The sequence below is a fragment of the Cryptotermes secundus genome, unplaced genomic scaffold (genome assembly GCF_002891405.2).
Source record: "Cryptotermes secundus unplaced genomic scaffold, Csec_1.0 scaffold497, whole genome shotgun sequence".
NCBI lineage: Eukaryota > Metazoa > Arthropoda > Insecta > Blattodea > Kalotermitidae > Cryptotermes > Cryptotermes secundus.
In genome coordinates, this window is record NW_019730587.1 from 554,174 (window position 1) to 579,531 (window position 25,358).

At 42.1% G+C, this 25,358-nt stretch overlaps 1 protein-coding gene across 2 annotated transcripts in view; it reads left to right on the forward strand.

The window, feature by feature from the left end:
- The window catches only part of LOC111866363, a 270,515-nt gene extending 245,163 nt beyond the window's left edge, over positions 1 to 25,352 (forward strand). For both annotated transcript variants that reach the window (XM_023855240.2, XM_023855241.2), the window contains exons 6-7: positions 17,975 to 19,893; positions 23,597 to 25,352. In XM_023855240.2, the coding sequence (XP_023711008.1) occupies positions 17,975 to 19,893; positions 23,597 to 23,830 (2,153 nt within the window). In that variant the 3' untranslated portion in view covers positions 23,831 to 25,352. The remainder of the gene's footprint in view (positions 1 to 17,974; positions 19,894 to 23,596) is intronic.
- The last annotated feature ends 6 nt before the right edge of the window (positions 25,353 to 25,358 follow it).

Genomic DNA, 25,358 nt, shown 5'->3' on the forward strand with positions numbered 1-25,358 from the left:
GAGCACGAGAGGAAGGGGGTTAGGAGTTCAAGAAATTTCATAAAAAATTGCCCATGGAACTTTCAACGGGCTATTTCGCCGGGTCCGCTGGCTGTATGTTTCAAACTGTACAATAAATATGAATGATTAACTGTAAAATATGTAGAGGAAAGTGCATTTTGTTTATTCTGAGGTCCCAAATCAGCATTTCGGTTACGAGGCCGAGAGATATCACAGAAACTTTACTGAAGTAGACGACAACCTGAGTAAGAGCCGAACCCGTGATCTAAGAATACACAGCAGGAGTGCCAACGCCTATGCTTCGACGTGTATTTAATATAAATTTAGCAGTTCAGCAGCTGATAATACATATTCAGCTTCTTAAAAGTTGTTCTCCTGTATGGAAACCGAATGTTCATCAGCGTGCTAAGGAAGAATGTCACTGGCACAAACCACGTCAGTTGTTCGCGCCCTCCTTGCCTAAGATTCTTTCTTAGCAAGTTCGCCAGTCTACTCCTAGGCCTCTGAAGTAGTGCGTGACGTCTAAGTCTTTCAATCGACACATTTCTCTACGTACCGCCCTCCTCACGGTTCTTGGCGTAATCACCCTAATGTTGTTAGCAAGAAGTTCCTCATCATTATGGGCTGTTAGACCATGTCTTCCACCCAAAGGGGAATCTCTGGAAATTAAATTTCCCCCAAAACTTCAAAGCCAGGGCCGTACAGATTGATGTAGCGATAACATTCTTGATCTGTTGTTGGGAGGTAACAGTATCCAATGTCCGGCGACTTCCAGCTCTCCAGACTGAAGACTCTCTTGGTGTCGCTCGGTATGGCCATGATAATCGGGAGAGGGCATTTGAAGAGAGGCAAAGGCCGGTCGTTACAGGACATTCACGGTCATCTCCGCATAAAACTGTACTTCGCGCTACGTAGCCGCTGCACATGAAACAAAGTCATTACGTAACGAGAGTCAGTCATTTTGTCTATGTAGAACATTTATGTAGCGATGAAGTACTTACTTACTTACTTACTTACTTACTTATGGAGCTAAGCCTTGCTTGAGGAGAAGCCAAATCGGCAGCTACTCAAGAATTTCCCAGCATTTTATGGAACCCGAAGTTTCATTACCGTGTTCACAAGAGCCCTCCATTGGTTCCTATCCTGAGCCAGATCACCCAGTGGCATACCGTCCCATCCTGTTTCTCTAAGATCTATTTTAATATTGTCTACCCACCTACGTCTTGGTCTTCCCAGTGGTCTCTTTCCTGCTGGCTTTCCCACCAATATCCTATATGCATTTTTTCTCCCCCATTCGTACTACATGCCCTGCCCACCTCATCCTCCTTGACTTGATCCTTATAATTAACTTGGAGAACAGTACAAGTTATGAAGCTCCTCATTATGCAGTTTACTCAAACCTCCTGTCACTTCATCCCTCTTCGGTCCTAATATTCTCCTCAACACCCTGTTCTGAAACACCCTCAGTCTATATTCCTCCCTTAATGTCAGAGACCAAGTTTCACACCCATACAGAACCACAGGCATAATTATAGTTTTCTATACTCTGATATTTGTGTTTTCGGACAGCAGACGAGAAGACAAAATGAATGGCAACAAGCAGTACCCGAGTTCAGTCTCCTCGTAATTTCCTTATGAATCAGGTTTTGATTTGTCACCGTGTTCCCAAATATTTGGACTGTTCTACATTTTCAAAACATCTGTTTTCTGTCTTTATGTCATGATATTTCCCTGCATTTTGGTCGCGAGAGAGCAACATATACTTGGTTTACTTCTAGACCAACCTCCTTCCTTATGTCACTTAAAGTTTGTCTGTGGTCTAGTGGTCAGCCTTCCTATCCAGAGGTCCGGGTTCGATTCCCGGCGTTATCAGATTTTTTTTCAGAGAAATTGTGGGTCTGGAACGGGGTCCACTCAGCCTCGTGATGGTAATTGAGGAGCTATTTCAAGGAAATAGCGGCTCCGGTCTAGAAAACCGAAATTAACGGCCGTGGGATTTCGTTGCTCTGACAACGCGACACCCTCTATCCGCAGAAGTTGGCACTAATCTTCGCCGACAAACGGCGGTCGCTTTCGCTTGCGGACCAAAATCACGGAGTTTGTTTCTTTGTGTTTCATTTGTGGTATCTACGTATATTATGACCCAGTAGATTCACATCATCGGCAAAGACCAACAGTTGATGTGTCCCGTTTAATTTCAGTCCCACCTGGTTTTCTTGGACTTTCCTAATGGCATATTCTAAAGCAAAGTTGAAAGGTAGTGACGATAAAGCATCTCCTTGTCTTAGACCTTTCTGGATAGGAAATTTATCAGTCAAATGTTTAGCTATACGGACTTTAATATAAGTTTCGTTTGAACATATTTTAATCGGCTTAACTAGTTTCATGATGAAGTAATAGATTTATATTCGACAGATGCCCAGTTCGATACTCGGCCGCGTTACTTACTCTCCTCGCTGCTCACTTGTATGTTTTCTCAGTTCCTGCGAGCGAGCTAGTAACTTTCAAATTCTTACTTGTTCAACATTCATCGTCACCTTCCCATTTCCTGTGGTGCTATATAATCTTCAGTTGAAATTTATCTTTGGATAGCCCAAGAATCGAGCATGGGTTTGGGTGACATCATTATCTCTGCCACGGTTTCATGCAAATCAAGTTCTTGCTTCGGTTTGAATGGACGATCACTTTTCAGGGGTAGACACCTTCCCAGAGCATCTGATGTTCCCATCAGGCAGCCGAACTAAGCCAGCACCTTGTAAAGATGGGTGCACGGAAATTACATCTCTTTTCAGCAGCTCTGATGAGAACAGGGATTTCTGCAGATTGCAATGCCTCTCGCCCTTCTATGCAGTCTAGCACGTCTTCCTGCCTTTTCTTGCTTCTTTTTAACTCTCTAAATTTTCTAGTCTCCTTCTTTTCTGTCTACTTTATTCTTGTCTTCATTTCTTCGTTCTACGCGTTTTTCTCTTTTTCATTCATCTTCTTCTGTTCTCTCTGTTTTCTTTCTTTCCCTTTATCTCATTCAACTTCTTCCGTAGTTCTCACTCCCTCCTCCTCTCCTTGAAAATTTATGGTTTTTCTTTGATGAAGATGGAACCTGAAGATACATTACAGAAACACTCACAACTGTACCCTAACCTGACCCATTTGAATGTATGCAGCATATTTGCGTTATATTGTATAAAGGTAAGTTTAACTTGTTTTTCATACACGCTTAGATCTCCCAAGTAATTCTTTCCTTTCGCGGTTCTGCTCCATATTATGTGGATGTCCTCAACATTGCGCACTGTATTCCTGGCTACCGCATCATATTCGCCTTAATAATATTAGAAAAGCTGAAAATAAAATTCTCTTCAAATGTAATTTTCTCCATTGTCATATTAATAAATATTAATTAATTAATTCTTCCATACTTCAAAACATTCGCCTCGGCATAGTGTCTCTCGAACCCTTCCAATCCGAGTTTTCCCCTTGAGGCTACAGAGAAAGTTTCACACCATCAGATATAAATAACTGATGTTCATTATTGCAGCTTTGATATGCCAATATTGTAAAGAGGAGACGGGATATATCGGGAATTTATTCATTTAATGAGCTCCTGATTTCCTAATTTTTCCCGTTGTGATTTTTGACGTCAACGTGGTCAGATTTCAGAAGGATTCATTAGTTATACTGTTTCACTTTGTCCCGCGGTCTGACGGCGAGAGACAAACATATTGGATTGCGAATGGTAATTCTATGTTAGCAATATACTTACGTATCTTAACTGAATGGTAATTAGAATTATACACGCCATTCTGAAGCTGTGGCATTCTTCGGAACAGTACAGAATGCATCAAATCTTTATTTGCGTAAAGTAAAATGAAGCAATGCCATAATATATACCAGGCCGACAGGCCTGAGGCCCGAGGAACTTTATTTCGGCCTTCCAAAATAATTTCATTTATAACTGACCGAAACAAGAGCTTCTAAAGAATAACGTCAAGTCTCTATCCTTTGATTTACTTCAGTGTTTACTTTTAAATCCAGCAAATTCATATTGGGGGTACAATTCCAGCGCAAATATATGTATTATATTGTCATGTATTTTCTGACACGGATTATATAGAGAACAGCTTTCATAGGGTAAGACGCTGTATGTGGACAGGGGAACATTCAGTCGCGGCATTGAAGTAATATGCAAAGTTTACATCCCCATTATACATGCTGAGCTTGTGATGTAAATCTGTATCCCAGGATAAGTAAAATGGGGGAGGGTTTTCCCTTAATCGCTGTTGGGACTAAGGAAATCAGGAACACGCGAACATCTACTTCTTCTTTACGTGCCCTGCGACACGCATCTAATTAAAAACCTCTACTGGTAATGGTGCTAGGGCGTGAAGTTGGCCACTCACCCCCACCTAATGCCGAGGTCAAGAATAGAGGTGCTGTATCTGCACTCACCCATATTTCTTCATTGCGTGGTGCTTAATTAAGGAGCACAAGAAAAATTTTACTCTGCACATTCGTGTTATTTTCCAAGTCACATGCATGTGTGCTGTGTCGTTTGGTTCACGAAATATTTCTCGCAGCATTACAACAGAAGAAGCATCGTCCCTGTCAATTTAATTTACTGCAGAATAAAATATTTCGAATTTCCCCGCATAATTCAAAACCTGCACCCAACCAGGATCCCCAGCGTTTAATTGCTCGATTTATGGGGAGTGATTAGTCTGGATTGTGTTCTTAAAGAGCTCTGCTCCAACTGATAATCCACAAATGCTTTTTTCCCATTAACCACTTACATGTCTACGTGAGAGTACAGTACGTGACTTGTTTCACAGGATGTGTTCAAGCATGCGTTGCACATGTGACATGTATCCGTTTAGAGTAACTCACTAAACACCTTCTGCATGTTTTCTTCATGCACGGTGCGGCGTCTGTTACTAGCAATTACACGTAACAACACATTGTCAGATTTCACACCATCTTGCCCTGGTCTGCATAGCTTTGTTGAAAACACGTGCTATTTTTGTGTTATTCATTGTAAACATTCCTTGGCATTTGAGAAGATGTTATGTCCCTGATGGCGTTTGACTGTTTCTCAAAACCCCAATAATAGCATTTACAATCATTTTCCACTTTCTTCAGTTGGTTCATATATGGACATTCAAATGTTTTCTTTCCCACACAATACCCAGATACTCTTTAGGGTTTCTGTATAGCACTTAAGTAGACAGTTTTACTTAAAAGTTGACTTCCTTGGAAGATCAGCGCTAATGTATTTTAGAAGGAAATTCCTAACTGTGGGATTATTTATTTTAAAAAGTGTTACGGGTGCAAATATTTCGCATATGTCTGTTGCAAAAGCGACAATTGCTTTAGATGCTGAAGAACTTGTAACAGAAGACTCGTCAAAAACGAATTATTTACCTGGCAGATCTGTTTGTTTCCACAGCAGTGTTGCATAATTTGCGAACGCTGTTGTGCGACAGTAGATTCAAACGCCTGCGACGGAGAAACTGAACGCAGTCATTCAACAGCCACACTCACGTGAGCGGAACTGTCTCTCCTGTTGCTGTAATAATCTGAATCATTTGCCACAGGTAAATTAGAAAAATTTTCTACTGTGAAGAAACTTCCTGAAGATCTGTAGCTGCCTATACTTAACGCCCAGCAACGGTGATTAAAATTACCCCCTATTTTCCTGGTTGGCTCGGCAAAACACATGTGGGTAATTCCCCGTCTGTCAGCAAGTGTCCCTTTTAATATGTTTGCACTTACATTGCTGGATCCCCGTAAAGGACGATACTTATCCGAACACATGTCTCTTGTCTTGACATACATATGAAGTACAAAAAAGTAAAGCTATCCCTCTACCACGCCGTGAAGCCCATAGGGACGTGAGACGTTGAGGGTCCCACATTATCCAGACAATCGGCTCAAAGATGGCGGTAAGGTTGTCAGCCTTACGCGCCGGCCGCGCTTTATTCTCCAGGAAAATTATTTAATTAATTCCTGGTACTCATTTCTGTTAAAGGCTGAGTAAACCCCAGGGCCTAGTGCGGTTGGAAGGATTAGGTCAACTGAAAAAAAAAATCCAATGACCTCATCGGGACTTGAACCCGCGACCTTATATATTGTTCAAATTTATGTAGTATCTTGGAACACTTTGAATACAAAATATATTTTTAGATGATGTAACTCTATGTATATGCAATAATCATATTAACTCGAATGTTGGTTTCATTTGCATGAGCTTAAAGGGCTGGAAAAAAAAATCCCCGAATGAACCGTTCCTTAATTATAAATGTCACTTAGTAATCGATACCAGAAGGAAATATGAAAATAAATCAGCATGACTTTATTTAGTAATTTATAATTTGCGCTGGTTTCGCTGTAGATAAGTGCAGCTTTTAAATGAACATATTTTGAGATATTCCCAGAAGCAAAGTCGTCAATTCCTTTGAAAGTAAACAAGGGACATTACATTACTTTATAATGTTTTAAGTTGTATTCTAGAGAAATAAATCCTCCTCGAGTTCTTCAGAAGCAGCCAAACTGCTCTCAAAGCTAAGGATTCTCTTACGTTCACAGGGATATTAATTTTTTATTCATTATGTTCTTGTCAAAGCCTTCTTGATTTAAGTCTCTTGAACAGAATTCCTCTTCGTCTGTTGAAAGAAAATAGAATTCAGCGTCAGGTGTGATTGTGTTTCTGAAAGAGACTTCAATGGGACGTGGAGCATTTCCACCTGCGTAAACAGATATTTACTTTAAGCAGTAAGCTGCTTTTCCAACCTACCTTCATAAAGCTTAATTAGTCATTCCAGCTTTGAGCAAAAATAGGCTTATTTTACTAAATGGTTCGTACGATTATGTCACTGGTTTATATCAGTATCCACACTATGTCATTTCGAATGCCGTGATGGTTGGTGAATTTCAGAGTAGAAATAATTTGGAAGAAAATGATAGTGCCCTTATCGTGGTACTATCCAGGAATCCCCATAGAGGAATTGCGTAAAACCACGGAAATCCACAGTCACGATAGTCGGTACCCCAGTAGAGAACTGAACTGAGAACCTCAAGAGTGTCGCCACATTAACTTGCTCGCTCACGTAACTCATTGACAGGCTGACATGGGCTCTCACCGTTGCATCGCGTACAAGAGATCTATCTGAAACAGGGTAACTACTTCCTGCTTTGAAAACATTCCTATGAAGTTATACGATTTTACATTAAATTTCGTTCTTCTATTGAAGATGCGACGTAAGGCCCCGTGGAATATTGCCACAGTTTCATATTCAATTGGGGGGCACGCGGTAGCGTATTTGGTTGAGAGGCTATGCTACAAGCCGGAAGGTCGCGGGTTCAAGTCCCATATGAGGTCATTGAATTTTTCTTCAATTGACCTAATCCTTCCAGCCGCACTAAGGCCCTGGGGTCGACTCAGCCTCTACCACGAACTAATTAAATAATTTTCCTGGGAAGTAAAGCGCGGCCGGCGCGTAAGGCTGACAAGCTTACAGCTATCTTTGAGCCGATTGTCTAGTTAAAATATAGGAGCCTCGACGTCTCACAACCCTATGGGCCTTCCTGGCCTGTTACAGGGATAGCTTTAGCTTACCTTTTTATATGTTACAAGTCAAATCACGTATGCTCTTTGTATATTTCGTTGCATCTATCATTTAACAGAGCGAGAGAAAATGTAATTGATATGGTCACGGCAATGTAGTTTAGCGTTGTTATGCCCCAAATTTACAAATGTAATATGGGGGCATATTTTGGATTGTTAAAAAGGTTTTATGCATATGTCCCGGCTGGAATATTTACAGCTGTGGCTTCAAATGCTGCTGTGATAAATTGACGACTTGATCCACGTGGCGGTGCGCCTGGTTATATAGACCGGTTGCTCGCCAGGTGGTCACTGCGATCCACGGAAGGGGGAGAGGAAACGGGACCTATTCTGAAGCAAGTGGGCGAGATGAATATGATATGTGACAAAATGGTCCTTTGCTTACTGATCTATGTTCGCCTCTCTCTCCAGTAGATCCCAGTGAAAACATTCATTTCTACCTAACCTCGCTCTCCTTCTGAACATGGAGGCACCGTGTTTCTCGGAAAATTTGGCACTTACCTAAAGAACTACACAGTATAAGAGTCCATTGGGAGACCACAATCTGAACTGTCAACCGCCATGAAAACCCCCAAATTTATATCGACAGCGCCTGCGTAGGGACAACTGTATACTTGTAACTGAGAGGTTCCCGGTTAGAATGCCGTTCGCACTGCCGGTACCCCTAACATAGGTTTTCCTGTTTCCTTCCGTCTCACCAGTAACTTGAATATAAAGCGCAAGTTAAGAATGACAATGCTTCCTTCTCGTGTAATTTTACCCTCCCATTGCTAGTTTTGCTACATTTTGTGTGACTTAATTTAAGAGTCAATTAAAACGGTCAATGAATTCTATTCTGTCATTCAACCAAAATCAGTCAAATCATTTTCCCTTGGCTAGAGCACTTTCCGCACTTTTTGTAACCCCTGCTTCTGACTGACGGTAGTAAACTCATTTCTCAAGTGAATGTTACTGATTGGTTGTCGGTAACTTCATGCTTGTCTGTACAGTATTGCGAATATGAGTGATTTCGGCAAGAGGTAATAAATCAAACAGTTTGGCATAACAGCCTGTCAGTCTGATGCCAGCAGAACTGCAAAATTGGCAACCTGGGTAGTCATCGTCTTCTTCATCGGCAAGCATTGTGACTCAATACGTGTAGTTTCTATATTGAAGGGACCTACCACTAGCAATGTCGGACACATGAGAGTAAATCACAGATGTCTCAGAGAAGCAATGTTCTCTCGGCGAACCGCCACAGGAAGTGGCAGAGAAAAGAGAGTTCAAAATTATATAACTCATTTATATTATAAATTATGTATAATATAAATAAATAGAGCTCGGGGCAACGTTCCATACGCCTTTCTAAGGCAGAACTCTTGCGCTCACCTGGAAACATTTACTGCGTAACCTTTTTTCATTTATCTCAGAAATCTGAGACTCCGCCATGGTTCTTGTGCTACCATTATAAGACATAATACAAGATGATGCTTGCCGGCTCCAGCCACTCCTGCCAATAGCTGACCCACTTAGCAAAGCTTTTGTCGGGCGAGACATGGGCCGTATAGCGTCGAATGTTGAATGATGAATAATGAAATGAGGTTGCATTTGGAAGGAAACAGCAGTAGTCTAATGGGGTTACTCCCCTGGAATTTGCTTGGAGGGACTAAGGAAACCCACGAAATCCTTGCCAGAATAAACGGTGTCCCGGACGAGACTCGAACAGAGCACTTTCCTAATACAAGTCTGGTACGTTGCTCCTTCACTAGCTAGCTCGGTCACTTTGCTAGTGACCATGTCCTCCTAAACTAACAAGCCTCTGACCACAAAGTATCAACCAACTCCGCATCGCATCAACAACATATGAACTTGCTGATGTCACAGCACGTACTGACGTTCGGCTGCCACGTTAACCCATTTCCCCAGGGGCTACTGCAGCAGCGGGAGTGATACTTGTCAGCACGGTGGCCACGTCACTTGCTGACCGCACATCCCCCGTGTGTACTCTACTTCTGTCCACACCAGTCGGTTTCCTATCCCACCGTTTGCAAATCCAGTTATCATGCTAAGCCAATTAGCAAACCAATAAACCGCAACCTGCTTTCTCATATTGGATCCGAAACACGGCTAATGTCCAAGCGGAAATTAAAGATAGACACCGTAACTTCGTGGGTGAATATTTTTCTTTGGCGCTACAGCCCCATTTTGGCCTTGGCTTACCTCCTTGAATCTCTGTTTCACTTCGGTTTACTAAATCTTAGACATTCGGTAGGACTCCTTGGGCTGGTGTCTTGAAATTTTTTCAGAAGCTAGTAACGCACAATATATCACTGAAGGCCGCGGTGCAAGGGCAGGTCTGGGCCTACCCCTTATGCTTTCGTTAATCCGAAAATTGGTTCTGTTTCCGTCAGAAGGTGCAAGGGGTGAAAATATTTCGTAACCCATTGGACCGCTTAGAGAGAGCTAATCACAGTCACTGGACACCGAAATAAATTCTGAGCAGATAGTGTATTCTGTTAACATCAAAATTCAACACTTCGAATTAAGGTAATATTGCAAGTAAAAGTTACGATTAAAACCACAAGAGAACGAAATTGAATTCCTGTGTAGATCATTAGAGAATGATAGGAAAGAAATATTTATGTGAAAATATGAAATGAGACCCTAGAACATAAGCCAGTTGCAATATGTTAACAAATATCGTAATTTCACTAAATTAAGTTTCTCTTCCGATCACATTGCATGGCTTCTCGGCGGTTCTGCTGTATCGTGGAAACTTAAGTCTCTGTCAGCTGTGATCTCTTCTCACAACCTGTGTGAGACCCCACAATTCAACACACAAATCTGCTCAGTGTAACATAAAGTAACGCTGCATTAAAGTATTTAATTTCCCTTATATGTGTTGACGTTGTGTATCATCTTGCTGCTGTTATTTTTGTAGCTCCTCGAAGCCTCTGCTGACTGGCGACCAACAGAAGACTCGTTTCTGTGAGCAATAGAACTCCGCAGTTCCTTTCGAATGCATCGCGAATCACGAACAATCATAGGCTGTCGTGTTCAAAACTTATGCAAATTCTTCCAACAATGGTACAGTTGCTAAAATGGCTGCACTAAGTCACAGGGAAACTAATTCGATGAGGTCACAATGGAATAAAAGATAAATGCAGTTATTACAGACAAAAATACAATTCACAAATTGTTCACTAACTTCATGTCTGACTGATCCTGGCCCTTTCTCATTTGGTTCTGACTGAGTTTCCGAGAGATCAGTTGCGCGAAAATTTAATAGAAAATTGGAGCTCAATTCCTTGATCATCAATACTCACAGATGTGCCACAGTGAGCCGCTGTAGGCGCATGCGTTAGCTGAAGTCCACAGTTCATAAGCATCGAATTCTAGTAAAAGAAAAATTGTGTTTGTGTTTAATTAATTAAGCATTGTACCATGAAGGTGGATGTGGGACTAGAGGTATAGCTCCGTCATTCTTTAACTCGGCAACAGATGGAGGTGAGTAGTCAGCTTCACGCCCCGATCGCTTTACCCCCGGAGAAAGAGCGCCAGGTACTCATTAGATATGAGGCTCTGGGTGAGCCTCAGAGCCGGTCGGGAAGCTGTGGAGATGAGAAAAATCTTGCACTGCCGGGACTCGAAACCAGGCCGTCCAGCCCATAATCCATCGCTATACCGACTGAGCTGTCCCGGATGGCACGAATCCTGACATCGGCTGAATATCTGCTGCGTAACTAAGGATGTAATTCGAACATGTCTCCCCCTGAATAGGAGGCGCTTGACTCGGTGTGGTGAGTCGTTAGGTTTATTGAAGTTTTAAATCGTTTAATCCACTGGTTTTTCTGTTCGGCTGAAATAACGTCATTAATTATGCCAGGTAATTAAAATTACGGGTTGGCCATGGCTTGTAACCTTTGCATTTGTGGATCCGTTACCGCATGTTACCGCATTATGTTAATGTGCCACATTAATTATTCGGGGAAAACAATCCAAATTCTGCTTGCTTACCCACCAGGGCATCGAGACTGATAACTAAAATTAGGGGTGACACGAAAAGAACATGTACTGTAGGATAAAGACAAATGACAAAGGGAGTAATCAAGGGTAGAAGTTTGGGCCATGAAGGGCTTCTGGGGAATCTTACCCAGACAGTGAGCAATGCGTGGTCACCGAAGTGTGGAAGCCGTAGGAAAACAGGGGCCCGCGAGTGATACCTACTGCCTTATATGGAAAGGATTCATATAAACTAGTCCGTAGGAGAAAATATCCAGAGACACCCTACCAGCAATAGAGATTCTGAATATTTCCCAAAATTACCAAGAGTAGGAATGTGGAGCAACATGTTTGCAAGTGCGTTCTTTGCAAACTTTTTTAGCCCTAAGAGTCTTTCATTATTCTTAATGTTTATGTAAGACAGACGTAATGAAACAAAACTAGCCACATTACAGATTTGTAACGTATAATACTTTCGCGTAATTTATGTAGCTGTTATCGTAGTGATCAGACTGGAGGACTGGGATATCTGCGTTTGATTCCCGACTGGGTCAGATATGTTTCGTCACTCAGTCGCGACTGCTATTGGCTGGCAAATTAAGCACCCTGACGTCATGAATTCTTTAATGTTGCTGTCTATATTCAGATGGAAGTAGATTGCTACAAATGGCCGCCGTCAGTGCCGAGAGCACGGTCGGTAAGAAGGTGTGCTATCATAGCACTAGTCTATTAGTACCNGTACCCCCCCCCCCCCGGAAAGACTAGTTCACAGAACAGCAATAAACAATTTTTCCACTTTAATCTCTTGTACTACAGAGGTCCTTACTTGCTGTTCTTTTTGGAACTGAGTTTAATATCACTTCACTAATATCCATCAGGAGAAAGTTTCTAACCATTGCCTGTGAAGTATGAACATTTCATTTAAATCATTCCAACACCTCCTTACTGAAATGCACTGGATATTGTGAACTATAACATACTGTCACGTGTAGGGTAGTACGCGTGACCAAATGACGGCTTCTAGTTCGGATGATTGGATGTGTTAGCACTTTGGTTAGAGTCTGTCTTAGTCGCATTTAATTACAGCGCTATCGCCGGTTCTACACGTTATAATTCACTGTTACACACACACACACACACACGCGCGCGCACACTAGTCCTCTCCTGGTAATGCAATTAAAACACAGGCACAAACGCTTCAAATCCTTCCAAATATTACACTTGAATAAAGTCTTCACATGACGAACTTTCCTTGGCTCTCTTCCACCGAGAACTCCACTGAACTCAAAATCAGATTTAAAGTCACAGTGCGACTGACGGTCAGTCAGTAACGATCAGTAAGTCTTGGTGTCCTTCACCAGCCGGATCTTTATTAGTGTTTGACAGTTACGGTCCCGGCTTTATGGAGCTATATCTCTGACGTGAGGACCGGTCTATCTTTTGTATATGCTGCTGGACCTCGCCAGCATAGTCTTTCTCGGTCCGAGTCCCTTGGGACTTACGACCATATTTTACTCTCTCAGATTTGGGACACCCATTTTCGTCGCCTCCTACGACTCATAGTGTCACGGTGGAGGTATTCGACCCCGCCTCCACACGGGTGTCCGTTGAACTGCTGGTGTTATTCTCGTTTATAGGTCCTCCGCACGGACCACGCACAGAAAACGGATATATTGTTGCAGATGAGTGTTCACCGAGACGTTGCATAGCAACGGTAGCGGCACCGACTCCATAGAAAGCCAGTCGTGATAGTCATCTAGCCAACCCATTGGCGCGCTGACTGTTGCCTAGCAACGAACTAAATATTCATATTTTTTTAGTGCGCTTACGCGACTGAAGGTTGTTTACAAGTCGTTGCGTAGGAACAAATTGCTCCTTCCTTAAGGCTAATCGTCCCGAATAGCCTAGCGGTGTATCACCGTCCCTTCTTTTCCGAGGATCTCTGCTCGTTGCGTCTTCTTGTTCGGCTCCTCTTGCGGCGACTGTTCTCCACCCGCTACCACCGCTCCCTCATTAAGACCAGCTCGTCCCGAGCGGTTCACTGTTAAGGCGGCAGTCAGTCCAGGTTCTCACCATAATCCAAAGGTTTTCTCTTTCTCTCTGTCTCTCTCGTTCAACATTTGGGGGCCGCAATTCCTGGAGTGGCCGGTGCTTCCTACGTTAATGCTGCTTCTTTCTCCGCTGAGGCTTGGGGCGCCTCCTCCATGTGGTACAGTTCCTAACTTTTCCGAAACCCGCTGGACGTCCCGTTTGTTTGCTTCACTAATTCCAGCTATAGGGTCTTCTTGAGGGTCTTGTAGGCTGGTCCTCTTCTTCCAAGAGGTTATAGCCATCTTGAGCTCCACCCTCCCATGACGATCGCAATTTCCCTCCACTTTCTCTCGTATAGAGGCTGCTTGTCGCCTCGCTCCTTTGCTCTCATTTGCCTTGTAGCTACTCAGGCCTCGGTCACTTATGCCATTGTTGCTTTCCGGGCCTTTCCACAGTCTCTTCTGTAACGTCCCTCCTTTCGCGCTTCTTGGTGCGGCATTGTCTTTGTTTTGTCCCTTACGCCTGTGTCCTGCACAGCGGGTAACTTTCCCTCCAGCTGCCGTCATTTCCCTCGGTCCAACATTTCCTGCAGGCGGCGGCCAACTTCATCTGAGATCCACAAACTCCTCGGGTCAGTTCCTTTGACTCTCCACGTCGCCCTGCAGCTTGCTTCTTGCCCCTATGCCGCTTCTTCCTTCCGTCTACCGGTTTCACTACGGCAACTTTCTCAGGGGCAAAGGGGTTTGTTTGCGAAGCCGTTTCTCAGCAGTGAGCCTTGTATATTTGCTTAGCTCGTGGTCGTTGCCTTTTTTCCTCATCCTCTACTTGCTACAATATTACAAAACTCAATATATGCTTCGTTAAAATAGGCCTTAAATTCGCCATTATCTTTCTATCCAAAATTCCCGTAAGCTTACTGGGTTTCTTCGAAATTCTCTACATAGTCTGAGATACAAGACCATTAAGACGGGCGGTTTGAGGAGTTCACTTTCCATTCATCCTGTGCTCTCACGGTACGGTGCTTAGGCAGAGGCTCGACTGCTCGTTTGAAGAAGCAAGAAATGGCTCACAGCCTACAGATCAGCCCTCACTGAGTTCGGTTCCATTAGAGCTGAAGACGTACGTTTGATCGAATCACCGTTGCAGTTTATCGTGGGCTATTTCACGATGTTGACAGGAGCACGGAGCTCAAACTGATACTGTTATTCGTGCACCGTTTCCTTGGGCGTGTTCCTCTTCACCACTGCTCTGATGACCAGGACATATCCTGCCTGGAATCTCTTTCCATAGGCATTAAATGCCCTGGGAATGAAGCTGAACGATCGCCTCCATCTGATGTCGAGGTTAAGAATGCGTGGAGCTATACTTCCGCTTCTCCAGTACACCTACATCACATGGTTGTTTATTAAAACGGGAAAAATCTGAGTTTTAGTATACTTTGTGTTACGAGAGATAAACGTCCCGCCCATTTCACACTTACTGTTTAATCAGCACAGTAATTTGTCGAATAGTGACTGGCTACAGGATTGACGAAGGAGGTTAAATTCCCAAGAGAGGAAAGAATTTTCTGTTTCAACTTTCAAGGTGGCCCTGCATCCTAGACAACCTGCTCATAGACGACCCTAGTCGGGGTTATTTCCCGTGGTGTAAAGAAAAGCTCACTACTCACTTCCATCTGCCGTGTATTTCACAAGACCTGGCGGCTGAAGCGAGAGGAGAGGGCAGAAAGCATGTGAGCTTGCAACATACAGTGGCTCCAAATGTGGCCTTGTGGAGCGGTGTACAGTCTGCTGGGTTGTAATGCCCTGGGCTTTTGGAGGAACATACCGTCTCCATCTTCAGAGTCGAAGAGTAAGGCAAGCAAGATCAGCTTACTCATTGACAATAAAATGGAGACTATATATTCCTTCGAAACTTCGGCATTTTTCCGAACTACAGGGTATCGCAACCCAAGGAGAACAACCGCAACATACGCAAGAAGGCGCGACTCCCTATATAGGACACGGTACAACATAAACAATAACTCAACTACCATCAATAAAAAGGAAAATTGAACTTAATTTGCATACATGCGGAAACTGCCACGTAATATGTGCATAAAGAATTGAAAACAAAAACGTAATTCTTAGAAAACTCATCTACTCTATAATACAAATATAGATTCATTCATTCATCAGTAATCTGTCAAGACGACAGGTCCACAGTCTCTTCCAAAACAGTTCCTCCACTTGATGCGATCTAGAGCTTTCTCCTTCAAATGAAACATCTCGCATACATGGTATCTCTGGTTTTGGAAACAGACTATCCAGGAAAAGTGATAATGTGGTAGTTTTTCCATTTGCTTTCCACATCGCAGTACAATAGGCGTTTAAACCACAAATATAGATATAGAACTTTTTTACATTTTAAGACTAGTATCCAAAATATAACGTTATACTAGTACAAGCATTGTAATGAAATTCATGTTAATGATTAGTAATACGGATACACATTAGAAATACATGGGAATACAACTCAACAAATACTGCATTTCATGAGTAATTGCCTGATGATGATCCAGCTAGATCGAAACATGTAGAAATTATATATAATAAACGAATGGTAATGTAATAATTGGTTATTTATTGCGAATTTGCTGTGTTGACGGTTTATACTAATACAGTATAGTAATAGTTTTCTTTGTTAAAACGTTCGTATGTGAACGAAATTGTATCACATCAAACTCTCTGCATTGCATAAGCTTAGATAGCTCCAACATCTACAATTTTTACACATGTTTACTACTAACGAAGTTATGGATAATTTGTAATATCCCCGTGCAGCGATAATTATTTTGAAATGGGAGATTTCATTCATTCATTCATTCGTTCAGTCATTAATGACTCTAGAGCCCTTTGTTGGACCCTGGCCTCATCTTCAGTTTCGTAATTTTTTACAAAGACGGTAAGACTCCTTCGACGAGTGATCAGCCCGTCGCAAGGCCTCTACCTACACACAGGACAAGACAAACAGAATAAACGCACACACAGAGGTGGAGGATATCATCACCTCTCCACCCGAACGAGGCCCCTACACATCCATGCCTTTGAATGGGATTCGAACAGTTAATGCCTTTGGCCGCGCAGCCACCATGGTCGGCTTGAAACAGTAGATAGGCCCAGGTATCTCCAGTAATCTCCAAGGAGTTATTTTGGAAAACCATAGGCCGAAGAAAATTCCTTGAGTGGGAGAAATTTTGGATTTTATGATGACGTGCACATATATGACCTGGCATGCTGTGACGTCCGTTATTTTTGCAGAACATGTTCTGTACCAGACACAACTCGTGTGATAGACGTATCGGACATGCTGTCTAGTGCAGGACTAGGCCACGTCCAGTGGAGTCAGTGTTCAAGCCACTGCAGGGGGCCAATGAAGCTTGGCCGTGACGCTGCACGTCGCTCGGATCAAACGTCAAGAGAATAAAATCGTTAAAGAACAGTTTCCCTAACTGCACATTTTCAGTTCCATTTGCACGAAAACACGAATTTCTGCTTTCTATTTCAGGAAATTACTTATCTTTATATAACTTGCAATATGTATAACTTATATTTGAAAAATCGGGAATAATTAGGTCTAACCATTGAAATTGCAAAAATCGCTCAGCTAATCAAGAAATTTCCCACTTTGATGAAACTCGAAATTTCGCTGCCATATTCACAACAGTCCCTCACTGGACCCTGTCCTGAGCTATACAAATGAAGTCCCGACCTAATTCAATATTCTCCTCGTTTACTCCTAGGTTTCGCAAGTGGCTGTTTCCTTCAAGTTTTGAGGTTAAATATCTTTGTGAACGCGCCTCTGCCATGCGCACCGCATAACCCCACTCATCTAATCTTCCTTCATAAAATTTATAGTTAAAGCTCTCACTCATTACAGGCCATGAAGGCCCATAATGTTGTGAGGCGCCAAGGCCCCCACATTTCCTGGACAATCAGCTCACAGATGGCGGCGAGGTTGGTAGCCTTAGGCCCCGGCCGCCCTTTAGCCCCAAGAAGTTTCCTGGAACTCATTTCTGTTAGAGACTGAGTCGACCTCAGGGTCATAGTGCGATTGGAAGGATTATGTCAATTTAAAATGTGGATTCAGGATTGACGTCTGTAACACAAACCAATAGTGAACATGTAACATTAAAGGCCCCGTGCACTAAATTTAGAACACATTTTTGTTAATATAAATTCTGGTACTGATTCGTAACTTGGAATAATCATGGGTAGTGTGAAGGCCTTCAAGGTCACTGTTTCATTTAGCACGCCTTCTTAAAGTTATCAAATTCAATAAAAACGTTTCCTTTTTTATTGTTTTCAGAGCAACTGGATCAAGATCTAGCCGCTTCAAGAGAGTTGCTGCAAGGAACGAAGTCCCTAGGAAAGTCAGACAGCGGAACAGAGGAAACTAATGCTGCCGTGGGGGGTGCTGTTAATGTACGCAGCAACAAGAGCAAGGAAAAGGCACGTCATCGAAAACACCAGCAGGCTGACAAGAAGAAGAAAAAGAAGAAACAGAAAGGAAAGCTCAAGGCGAATAATGAAAAGGCACAGAAACAGGAAGTAAAAGGTGAAGAGGAAGTTAGGAGAGAAGAGCTACAGAAAGCGGGCGTTCTGCTGCCTGTTAATGTAGTGTTCAGGGGCAATGAGAAAGGAAAAACTGTTAAAGAAACTTCTAGTGTCAAAGGTTATTTGACCGAAACTCTTAAAGAGCCTTCGAAGTCGCACATAAAGGGAAAATCTATGCAAAATCTAGAATCTGAAAACACTTCAGACAAAAACCAAAACAGAGCACTGAATTCAGACAAGGAAATCAAAGGAAACGAAGGTAGAGAATGGCCAATTAGGAGTGTCCAGAAATATAAACTTGATCATATGTCAAGTATAGAGTCAGCGATCGCTTATTTATCACAGCCTGAACAGGTTCCTTCCCATTTAGAAACCAACAGGTTGCCTATTCCTACAAAACTGAGTGTTGTTCCTCGAGAGCACGATTGGCCTGATTCTCTGAAAGACAACGGGCTAGATCAAGACCCCACAAATGCTTGGTCAAAACATTCAGCGGATTGGCTCCATAACAAAAATAAATGGCTTGGCTTGCTCAGTAATCCAGTTCAGGACATGACAAATTCTCAAAGGAAGCCAGACGATTGGGCCACTATTCCAGCGATTTCCGAATCAGTGTACAGAGAGACGGGCAGGAATGATCTCCCGGGAATACATGGCTTCAGCCGGTCGGTTAGTAAGGAAGTATCTGAGAACAGGCTGCCTCATTTCGGTGCTTCTCTTGGTAAGGATATACCTGGAAATCAGGCGTTCACCTGGAGGGAACTGCAGACTAACATCAGCAGCTGGCCGGGTCTGAATCCAAAAGAAGAAAGGAGATACTATACTGGTGATCAAGTGTACAGTAGTCCAAATACGGGGTGGCCCAGATTCTCAGTAGAATCTCTCAAACATGGTAATCTTGCGGGTAACGTGAAAACATTGCCGGACCTGCCGATGGACCAGAGTATGTCTTCGAATAAAGATGGTTACAGCATTGACGAAACTTCAGATAACTGGCCAAACTTCCCCCTTGAAACGGGTATTTCAATCCAGAGTCCTGTCACATACAGTTGGCCTAAATACACAGATGAAGTTACAAATCAGAACAGTATAACAATCGGAAAGATTAATGCTTGGTCAAAGCCATCACTGGATCCGTCTGCGTTTAAGCAAAGGGAGCTGACGACGAATACATGGTCCCATATGCAGCCCTCTCACCAGAAGCCTCTATCCGCTATAGACAGAGCCATAGCACACCACACCAAGGAGGCATCCAGCAGCAAACAGTGGCCACACTTTGCATACCACAGGGTGACCTCTAGTCCACAGATTCTAGCCCAACAGCAAAAGGAGGCCCAGCAGAGGGCACGCCACAGAAGCGCATACATTGCAGTATCAGTGATCGCGCCACCAGGGAAGAGCAAGGGATTCAACAAGAATCAGCGCAGAACCAACGGCTCTGTACTGCTGACACATAACGAACTTAATGAGCCCGCAACCGAACCTTCCGTCACACGCCTCCCCGACAAAATGGACGAACTCTTGGTGTTGCGGTCCGAGAAACAGAAGTTCCCGGAAGGAGAGGATCTACTGGAAGAGCAGTTGGTAGACTTGGCAGTGTCGGGGCAGCAACAGCAGCAGCAGCGCTCCGCTGTGCCTTGGACTCACACCAGGCACCTCGACAAAATTCAGGTATTCATATCCTTCGGAATCGTTTATAGTTTCTGTGTTTTAGGCAGAAATCTTATGTGCCCCTATCTGTAAGGGTCTGCCTGAAGGTGGTATAGGAAATGGTTGCCTCTTACCATATTCTTACACTACTCACACAAAACACGGTGTCTTTCAAACCATCACACTGTTTGTGGCTTCCGTACGTCCAGGTACAAAGCTCTGTGACAGCGTGTGACACGTGTTTTTCAGGTTATGATTTCAGTAGAGGCTGTTTTGTCGTCGTCCTTGTATTCAAGGGGGGCCCTAGTAAAATCACCTAGGCGAATAAAACTCTAGGCGCTTTCCCACTACCCCAGCCCCTCATATGCCACACTTTACAACATCAGCAATTTGTAATACGCATATTTGATTTGAGGCTGAAGCGTCAAGGGACCCAATCTCATCCCACGCCACGACTAAATAAAATATTTACTTTAATAATAATAATTTACGTCACATTGTGTTGCTTTCTGCTATACGTTGTGTACTTTCTAATGCTCTTACTCTTAGGAAATTTATCATCATGCTGTATTATGGAAGAAGAATTTAAAATTTAACAACTGTGATAAAGAGCTGCTTCAGCACTCTCCTCTAGGGACTGCGGAAGACCAAAGATTCCAGCGAAGGTAGCCGTTATCCTTGCGAATTCCAAGCCATCACTGAGTTCCAATCTCGGAAAAATAGAACATGATGTAGGTTATAAAAATAACATTTGCTGTAACAGATATTTGTATACACCATTTTGCCTAAAGCTAGAAATATTCGATTTCGTGTATTCATTCAGGACGTTATGTTTACCTGCCAATATATGTAGGTCCATTCGGAATTTGAATTGTGTGTTTCTCTGTTAGCTCATACCCTCAGAAGATTAATACAGTACATTATGAAAGTACATCTGATATTACTGCACACAACAATTTTACCCGTTTTCCTACTATTCTAGAACATTAACTCGTATATGGAGGGAAGAACATAAATGAATACTTGACAGCAATGCATTCAGTAAAATGGCTAACGTAGCAGAGGACTTCACCAACAACCTGGTCCTTTGTACTTTTCTTAGTCCTGTCAGGAATTTTCTGAACTTGCAACTCGAAAGCAAAATAAGAAATGAATAAATGTATTTAGTTTTTTAAGGCCTGCTTATAAGATATATTACCAAATCAAAAGATAATATTATAAATTAAAAGGAAGAACTAAGTTGTGTCAATGTGAACTGGAATTGAATCGAACTCGGGTCCGAAGCGGGCATTTGGAGTTACCATTACTGGCGATAGGAGTATGTTAAGAATTCGAGTCAATGGGCGAATGTGTAGATGAGGGAATGAGTGAGTGGATGGTTGTGGAAGGGTGAATGGTTATGTGTGTGAGTGGACAGATGAACTCGTACGCCAGGGTACGAGTATATGGACGGGAGTGCCTGAGGCAGAAGTGATTGCATGGGTAGAAGAGTCTATACGTAAAGGAATGAGCAGATGGGTGGGTCTGTGTGAAGAAACAAATGAGTTAGTTGGTTTGGACGTGAAGGGGGAAATGGTTGTGTAGATGGGTCTGTGCATCGGAGAATGAATGAATGAGTGACAGATTCTGTGGATGAGTGAATGAATGATTAGGTGCACGAGAATAATCCTGTAGAATTCAGTTTTTTTTCGTTAATCCTTCCTCCTTATTCATTCCTTCTTCGTATTAATCCTGTAATCCTTGCTTTCTTCTTTTTATGATTCTTTGACAATCTAGAACCTTGTGCGACTGGTAATGATGCACATTGCAACCGAAATAATTTATTTTATATATTTGTTCTACAATATTGTAGAAAGCGGTTTTTGGCTTTTCACGGGGTATAAGATTCGGTAAATTGGTTAGCCTTTGGTGAATTCATCAAACTGTTTGGTCGTGGAGCAATAGAGTGCAAAGTAAAAGTATCGGAAAGTATGCTAGAAACTTAGAAACACAAGCTTCTCAACCTTATCAATTGTAAAGTCATTTTACCGAACTTGACAGAACCCAGTGAAAGATAAAATGAAGTAACACTTTACTCGCTACGAATCTGCAACTGCAGACGGTTTCTGACGTACAGTTGCTTACACCCTTTCTTCCGAGAATAACAAAAGTGCTGAGAAAACTACACGTACTCGCCTTCAAATTCTTCAGTTTATATGGAAAGAATGGTAAGCACTGTGAAAGGGTAATGATATTGTAACGTGTTTACGTTACTGAATACGCCGTAGAGATCGTTAACTGGTTTATTGAACAATCTACAACTATGGGCTACACTTAATTATCACAACGTTACGGGTTTCCACAGTTTACAAACCCTACAACACAATCTCTTAACACAATCTTCACTTGTCTTCACGTACTGATAACGCGGGAGCTATACAAGTCTCCCTGAAATACACACTCCGAGTATAACTGTACTACAGCAATCACTATGTCTGGAAAGCACACAATAAGTCTTCCGCTCGCTGACTTCTTAGTTATCGCACACTCGCAGGCTGCTATGTTTCAGCTGAACTGGTAGCGGCTGTGGAGTCCACTTATATAGCCTTGCGCTGTTGCTAGTGTGACGTGGCGTATAGCCTAGGACGCTGTTGCTAGTGTGACGTCACCGCTGTTGATTAGCATTGCGTAGTTGCCAGGTTACGGGGCTCGGCTATCTTCGGCTCCGCTCGGCTCTCTTCGGCTCCGCTCGTGACGTCACCGCGCATAGCTGCCAGGATGCGGGGTGATTACTCGCCTATTACGCGAGCGTTACGCTACCGCTGAGGGGTGGGAGGGGAGCGCTGACTCACCCGCCGCGTCACTGCATGTGTGGGGGGGGGCTCGGCTTTGCGCAACATGTCACAATATAAATCGATGGTTGGAAGATTTGATGTGATGATCTGTGATAGTGAGCAATAACTGAGAACTCAGCGAGTGAAGACTTATTGTGTGACTTATAGACTCTGTGTGTGCTGTAGTACAGTTGTATTGGGAGAGACTTGTATAGCTCCCACGTTATAAATACGTGAAGACTACTGAAGACAGAGTGAATAGATTATTGTGCAGGGTTTATAAATTGGGTAAACCCACAGTTGTTTTCTTAGATTGTGAATATGGAATGTTCCAGAGTATTTAACATTTGTCCTTTCGTTTCAATGTGTAATACTTCATTGTTTGGTCTATTGTACTGTCAGTATGTACTGAGTTGAGCATATGTTGTGAGAATTTTTAATTTTCTGTTTCTTTTGTTTGAATGTATGTCCCATTTGTCCAGTGTACTTGAATGGACATTTGCTGCACTTCAATTCATAGATTCCACTTATGCAATATATGTCTAATGTTTGTCTCTTGATTTTAGAGGGTGTTTTATTGTCTTTGTAATTTTGTACAACTTTGAAAGCTCCTGAATGCAAGTCACTGAGTTACTGCCTGAGCCACCTTGCTCTGTGCATATATTGTGCCTATGTAGCATGAATTTATGATGATATAAAATAATTTTTTATTGTCAGTTTTTCATCCATCTCCTTTTGGACCAGAAGTCTTGAAAAACTATACTTGCATTTGAAAGGAGGATAATTTTACCATTCTCTTTCTGTGCATTCTTTGCAGTTTTAGTTTATATGCATACATTCCCAAATAATATATTATACAAAGCAAATTTAAAATACTTTGTAAAATACATTATTTTTATTTATGGTTTCAGGAGCAACTAAAAACACTTTCAGCCATGGGCAAGAAGCTACGTTATCATTGGTTGGAAAAAGAGAGACTTCTCCAAATTCTGAGAGATGGTGGCAAGAGTGGTTCAGGTTTCTTCAGATCACTGCGAGATGACAGCACAGGACAAGAAACTGCAACAGTCACAACAACTACAACCATTGATCCTCCAAACCATTTGAATACCCCTCATACAACACACCTAACATCAACACCTTAGCAAATGTTAACTGAATTAAAATATTCTGATTCCATCAGTTAATATCACTGAAAAATGAATACAAATGGAGGGGTCATGATTATTGGTTTCAAGAAACTTTTTGACAGGCCAACAGTGGCAGATATGAATTGCTGTAGAAGGAATGCAAGTTTGAACATTTGGGCACAGAAAATGGTGAAGTCTTTTGCTAGTAAACCATATCAGTTTGGGTATGTGCCACATTTGAGCAGCAAACAGTGAAAGCTGGAGATAATTAAAACTGAAACAACAGTGAATGACTTTGTGCAAAATAGCAATATCATATAGCATATTGATAGAGAATAGTTGTGATTTAATATGATAATTTTCCTGTTGATACATGACAGACAGAAATCGTTACTGCTGCTGCTTTATCACATTCAACATTGGTTATAGGCTTTCTTTAAAAAATAAAAGAGAACTCCATATGTGGAGTTCATGTCTGTCCATGTGTCTAAGCCACTGGACAGATTTTTTCATAATTTGATATAGGAACTGTCCATCAAAAGTTACTGGACCGTTCAGATTTTCAGGCATACTGAGTCATATTAAAGCCTAGTTTGCAAAAATGGACTTTTCCATGCAACCTACAAACTCATTCACATATTTTATAGAAATTCATCCTTTGAGGCCTTCACCAGAACTTGTCTTAGACTTCCAGCCTATTTCTATTGCACCCTATATTACATGCTTGTATGGCTATAAATATAAAGTATGGCATTAACTGTTTTGCACATTTTGATGAAATTTAATAATGGAGACTTTCATGAAAACTGTCAGGCAGCTAGATTTTCAGCCATATAAGAAATCCTTGACTTTTCCCTGCCAGTTACATTATAAACCTTTCCACCGGTATTCTTGAAGTTCAGTATGGGAGACTTTAATTGCTTTGCATTTCATTATTCCCATTATATTAAACTTCAAAGAACATCACTGGTAAGTTTGGGCATCACATTGTGAAGCACAATCTTCCCCATCTTTCTCATGAAAATAAACGTCATTCATACCTCCATGGCAGCGCATAATAACCGAATGGTTCCAATGTTCAGAGGCAGCCAGTACATTATGTTAATATAATATACTGTTATGATTATGGGCTTAAACTCAGTTTCATCCCTCTGAAGGGTTAGGGTTTTCAGCCTTCAAAAAATTGTGAAATATTAAACTATCAAAATATTAAATGAAACTATATTACTTGCATTCTACAAAAATCTGTGACATGAACAATATGAAGTGTCCAGCTGGAAGGTAGTTTATCATAAAAACTTACATGGATATCGAAAGGCATTTATGTGATATTTGCAGAGCTTAAACAGTAATTATAGAACAAGTTGAGTGATTAGCTCCATTATTGGGTACTTCAACTCCAGATACAAAACTCAGTGGATAAGAGATTAGTTCTGCCTCATATCCATTCCAGTGGTCTTGCCTTTCCCAAGAATAAACTCCTTGCCTTGCAGTGACTGAGAAATGAATATTTCTTTGCCTATATAGTGGCAACAGAGCCTTA